Below are 6,000 nucleotides of genomic sequence, written 5' to 3'. Positions count from 1 at the left end.
TGAAAAGGTGTATCACAGACTCAGCGTTTATGGGTAATTATTGATGGAAATGTTGACAGCTAGAGTTATGGGCCATTAATAAATGGCAGCAGATTGTCTCGGTGGTCTCACACGGCCCACCCAGCAAATGGTGTTTCGGATAAAGTGAGACCCCCATCCCCCGTACAAGCAGGCATAATTTACACACAGGTTAATGAACCGAAATGAAGCGTATGAAATTCCCCTACATAAAATATACACGTCTCATTACGCCATCCACGAAGGCCCACGATGCACTTGGGCAGGTGACAGTGGCCCCACTACATTTTGTGTTTGGGACACAGACCTGCTTCCCACTATGGGCCCTCTTCTCTGCAGAGCGAATCCCTTGTTCCTCTTCTATCGCTCTTTCTCGGCCTGCGTCTGCTCCCACCCACGCTCCAGGTCGGGTCACCAGCAGCACCACGCCCATACGCTGCAGTATAAGTGCGTCTTAATCAGATTCGGGCAGCTTATGTCTCAGCCAATGTCCTGCTGACCGTCTAACTGGGTTGTTATGGCCATTTACGAGCGGCTCGGAGGATTAGCGACCTGGGCGGGGGGAGGGGGAGGCGCCAAAACCCTGCCGAGGTCCTCAGAGACCCTCAGAGGTCACCCATGAACCAGGGTGTTTAACCAACGTCAGTGTGTGTGTGTAAAATAATTGTAGCATCATGATGAGATTTTTACTGACTCTACAGACTGAAGTCACCAACTGCGTTATGGTTTTTTACAGCAGCGTAAAGCATTTTACGAGGTAATCACGAAAAGGTCGTGAAACCACAGTGAGTGGATGCTTCTGTGTACAGGCGGCCATGTGAACCCGGCGGTGTCCCTGGCTATGGTGGTCCTGGGAAAGCTGCCGTTGAAGAAGTTCCCGGTCTACGTGGCCGCACAGTTCCTGGGAGCTTTTGTGGGATCCTGCGCTGTTTTCGGGTTGTACTATGGTGGGTTTTTTTTACAGGATTTACAAAAAGCAAACATTAGAAATGCATAATAATTACATTGAGTCCTGTGTAACAACATACACTGAAAGTGTCATTTAATGGATTAAAGTTCATGTATCCAGCATATCACAGCAACAAAGATTGCAGCAATTTTCTGAGTACTGACCATATAAGATTATTTGAATGAGACAATATTTCTTATATAGTGTTTACAGGAGGAGTTGATTATAAGATTAAGACACAAGTCTTAATCTGACAACATTGCATCTTATTCAGAAAATGGACTCATTCTGGTTAAGATCAGAATATATGTTCTCCTTCTTACTCTCTTCTCTGTAGATGCTTTCATGGACTTCAATAATGGCACCTTCGTGGTCACAGGGGAAAACGCCACTGCCGGGATCTTTGCTTCCTACCCAGCAAAGCACCTGTCAGTCCTTAACGGCTTTATTGATCAGGTATGGGAAGTTTAACCAAATATGGCATTTGAAGGTCTAAGACAAGTCATGCTAAAGATGTGATCTGCTTACAGATTTAGAATCTGGATAATCCTGAGAAATCTTTATGCATAGATGAAAATGTAAACTGGAAATAAATGTTTAGTGTGTGGATGTGCATATGTGTGCAGGTTGTCTGTTCATGATCAGACACAGATTTGTTAAAGCAAAGCAAAAGTAATCATTAACCATATTCTTCGCAAAAGTCACAATTTAATGAAATTTGCAACAGATTACCAAAGCAAGAAAAAATAATTGATAAATCTGTCTGGAGAAAGGGATTGTTCAGGCCAACAGTAAAAAAATGAAAGCCAGTGTTTGTCATACGTGGTTACCCACATGAGCCCTCTTGAAGCCCATGTGCACCAGAAAATGATAAAAGATGCTTTTAAAGAATTAAATGTGCATCACAATAAATAAATCTGTCCAAAAGCAAAGTTAGACAAATCTCAGAATGTCTAGCTGTGAATAGCTGTGTATGGCTCTTATGTCAATTTGTGTCCTCTATGTCCTCCAGCTCAATTGACAAATCCAACCTTCCATGACAAGACAAGTAAAACCCATGTAGTACGAGAGTCAGCCAGTGCCCAGCCTGACCCTGTGGCCGTCGGTGTTTTTCTGCTGTGTAATGATTAATTCTGTCGCCGCATGTGTGGACAGGTGATCGGGGCCGGCGCGCTGGTGCTGTGTATCCTGGCCATTATTGATAAAAAGAACATCGGAGCTCCAAAAGGCACGGAGCCATTGCTGATTGGCCTGAGCATCTTGGCGATCGGAGTGTCCATGGGGTTCAATTGCGGATATCCCATCAACCCTGCTCGGGACCTGGGGCCACGGGCATTCACTGCAGCGGCAGGGTGGGGCATGGAGGTGTTCAAGTAAGACCAATCTCATGTATGATCACAGCTTAAAGTCAGGAAAATAAAGAGGTTTAACTGGAAGATCGCACCACCACCATGAGCAGCAGGAACTGTATCAACAGCAGAAAAAAAAACATTTCACCGTGTCCCCTCCACCTGAACACAAGATTGTACAGAATTTCACAGAACTTTGTGCAAGCTGAAAAAAGATGAACATTTTTCAGTCTGTTTTTTGCAACACATAGTTTAAACTGGACCGTTTTATGCATGTGTGCAGTAAATAATATGCAAGACAGCAGATATGGAGATTTGGAACAAGTTGAATGCGTAACCCTTGAGCATTTCTGGTTAAAACTACTAAAAGGCCAACTCAGCCAAACTGATGTGCGGGACATTAACTTTAACTTTTGTGTCATCTGCAACATTCCATAGCTCCTTAAATAAATAATTAATGGAACCAACCATCCCCTCCCCTGCTTTCTCAGGTCTTAGTTACTCCTCAACCTCCCAAACCAGACATGGACGACGTGATGGATGGTCTCAGTCCTCCAGCTCTTATCTAAACAAAACAAGTGCTGTCCAACCATTTAGACCCAACAATGTCCACCGCTGGCCTCTCATTAACCCGTCATTAGTTGTATCACATGTGACAATCACTTCACTTAAAAACATCCTCAAATTCCAACAGTGCGTCAGCAAGACGCTGGAAATGACCTGAAGTCCTACCTCCCCCAGGTACAGAGCAGCTATGGAACTGGCAAGGCAGGAAAGCCCCACTCAGACTCTGCCGACCTGACAGGAGCCTCGTGAGCGAGGCTGAGCGTGAGAAATGGGAACATGTGGCTCCGCCGCAGCTCCTCCCCTCCACTTATCCCATCTGGATGATCTGGATGAATTTTTCAGCACTTCTGTTTTCCTCATGCATGTGAGAGAGGGGTATAAAACATGCCACACATAAATATTCAAACAGCCCCATGAACCAGAGAGAGAGAGAAAATCATTTTTTAATCTTCCTCTGCTCCCTGCTGCTGTTCTGCTATTTACTTTGAGATAACTGGGCCGGGTTACAGTGTCAACACCAATCCCCCCAGTTCTGTGTATCTGCAGTGAGGTGAAGCTGTGAGAGGCAAAGATCCCACAGATCAAAGATCCGCACCAGACAATAACTTAAAAAGCGCCTGAAAAGAGGGAGCACAATGATCTGGATGATTTGGTTATGTAAATTCTACTGTTAAAATTTTTAGAAATGTCATTGTATTACATTTTTAAATGGAAAATATATTAAAGTAAAATGAATCAAGAACAGCAAACCCACAATTCCAGACAAACCAGATACAAAAAAAGTCTACTATACTAAGATAATTGAAAAGGCTTTTCTAATAATCAGTGGACAGACTCGCATTACGCATATACAGCACTGGGTCTGTGACACATGGGTAGACGGACAAACACACCGTACGGTCACTCAGCTCTTAATCTGGCAAGGATCTTTCCTGTGTTCCTGCGGACGTGCACAGACGTGTACTAAACGCACACACACTCACACACACACACACACACACACACACACACACACAGACTGACACACATGAACGCTTGTGTCTGAGGGCTCAGACTTTCATTAGGTTGTTTACCTGGGTCTGGTTCTGTCTGGGCGCAGCTAATCCCATTCTGCGGCCTGCATAGACGTGGGCTGAGTGGACTTTACCGACTGGTGTGGGCAATCTGACCTCCTGACAAATCAGGATGAAGCGGACTTAGATGATAATGAAGTCATTATCATCTAAGTAAAAGGGAAGAAAGAAAGGTGGATTCACAGTTTGAATCCTCTGTATGTTTTCAATATAATAATAATATGCAATCTGCTTTAGGTTTTCTAGGCACTTTCATAAAAGTTTCTTTTAATGTGTTTATGTGTGCATGCAACTATTACAACTGCTCCACTATTATATTTGAGACAGTTAGGGAATACTATGCACCTGAATATAATAAAATACAGTGGAATATTGTAATCTCTGGCTTCTTGATGTTTATAGAGTATATGATGAAATGTATAGAGTATATCATTCACATTGTCGTTGGTATTTTAAGACTGCTGTGTTTGTGTGTTTGTGTCTGCAGGGCGGGGGGCTGCTGGTGGTGGATCCCAGTGGCAGGTCCCATGGTTGGAGGTGTGGTGGGGGCCAGCATATATTTCCTTCTGATCGAACTGCACCATCCTGAACCTCAGAAACACCCAGAAGAAGACAACAACGTCAAGGAAAAATATGAGATCATAACCATGAGCTAAACCAGCCCTGAGCCAACAGAACCGAGTTCATCATCACCATCTCCCCCCTCTACCTCCCTTCACTAGGAAAGGCTCAGGAGAACTTTGAAATGCACAACAGATCTCAGGCATGTTTTATAGCTTTGTTAATTATTCCTGCATGTTGATATGAATTTCTCACATGCAGCAGCGCCACCCTGCTGTATGTTAAACTATGCTGATTGTTCACTGTGATTTTGCCAAACAGATTTATTATTATTTTTATTTCAGAATGCAGGCATGTTGGAGCCAGTCATTAATATTCAATGTTGCAAAAAATGGATTCTCAGACAAATGAAATAGACCATAAGCACAACACAGAGCTTGTATGTGGATATTTTAATATATTATGGGACATAAACTGTGCTCAGCTGCTATTTATGCTATGTTGTAACTGCATCAGTGGTCTGGGTTTTTATTTTTAGTTAAATCTGAGCCCACAGGGAATGGTCACTGCTGCATGTTGTCTATATGAACACACACACACATCACCAGATTGAATAAAAATCCAGATATGGTGTGGAAAGGATGCAATGAATATGTGAATATGCTGTGTAAAAAATCAGATCCATTTAATTACAGGTACAGTGGATTCTGTTACATTAGACGTCTACAGCCAGTCACTTATATGACTTTTTGGTATTTCTAAACTTACCAGTTTATTTTTTATGTCTGAACTGTAGTGTATATATTGTGCTGTAATACCTGTATTGTACTTTATATTGTAATTTCAGCCATTCAGGTTCTGCTTCACCCGGCAGCACACAATTTTTAAAAAATCCGCCTTAACGTTAATCCATATTACAGTTTTTTTATTTCACTTTTTCTAGCTTCAGTCTCAAGCGATGCATTCTGACAAACCGTTATTCTTATTACTTATTCATTTGTTCCAAGCTTACATAACCGTTTGGATGCACATGTAGCAAAACACACACACGCACTCTAATAGTCTCTCAGCATACAGGAATGCATTGCATGACAAGAAACCTTCCATTTCCATAGCAGCTATTTCTACTCCACTCTGCAACGGTTCAGGATATTTATAACCAGTTATTATTCTGACAGATTTATCCCTGTGAGGTACAGATTAAGAGTGTGTTAATTAGCTGAGCGCTGTTGATAAATGAATTTAGGATTCATTCACTTTTACAGATGGTACAAATGTTGTGAAGAGGTTGAATAATTGATCAAATATGCTGTTTTACATTTTAAATTTTAAATTTTTCCTTCTTTGTTATGTCACTGGATGAAACTGCTATGTGATTATCCTATGCATTCACTAAAGAATTCAATGTGTAGATTTTACAAAAATAAATATTTTATGTGTATTTACTCTGGAATCCATATTACATTTCTAAACAGTGCAATGA

At 41.9% G+C, this 6,000-nt stretch overlaps 1 protein-coding gene across 3 annotated transcripts in view; it reads left to right on the top strand.

Annotated features, from left to right (window-relative positions):
* Window positions 1-5,962, top strand: part of aqp9b (aquaporin 9b) — a 7,790-nt gene extending 1,828 nt beyond the window's left edge. The window contains exons 3-7 of one of the 3 annotated variants that reach the window (XR_003742735.1): window positions 828-965; window positions 1,305-1,423; window positions 2,123-2,340; window positions 2,808-3,247; window positions 4,444-4,556. Coding sequence is in view for 2 of the 3 variants with exons in the window: in XM_028956458.1 (XP_028812291.1) it covers window positions 828-965; window positions 1,305-1,423; window positions 2,123-2,340; window positions 4,444-4,612 (644 nt within the window). In the remaining variant the exon portion in view is untranslated. Of the gene's footprint in view, window positions 1-827; window positions 966-1,304; window positions 1,424-2,122; window positions 2,341-2,807 lie in introns of all 3 variants that reach the window. The other 2 variants (XM_028956458.1, XM_028956459.1) reach the window with 2 other exon arrangements.
* Window positions 5,963-6,000: the final 38 nt, after the last annotated feature.

Source organism: Denticeps clupeoides, chromosome 16 (assembly GCF_900700375.1).
Source record: "Denticeps clupeoides chromosome 16, fDenClu1.1, whole genome shotgun sequence".
NCBI classification, from domain to species: domain Eukaryota; kingdom Metazoa; phylum Chordata; class Actinopteri; order Clupeiformes; family Denticipitidae; genus Denticeps; species Denticeps clupeoides.
This window is presented reverse-complemented; position numbering and strand designations above follow the sequence as displayed.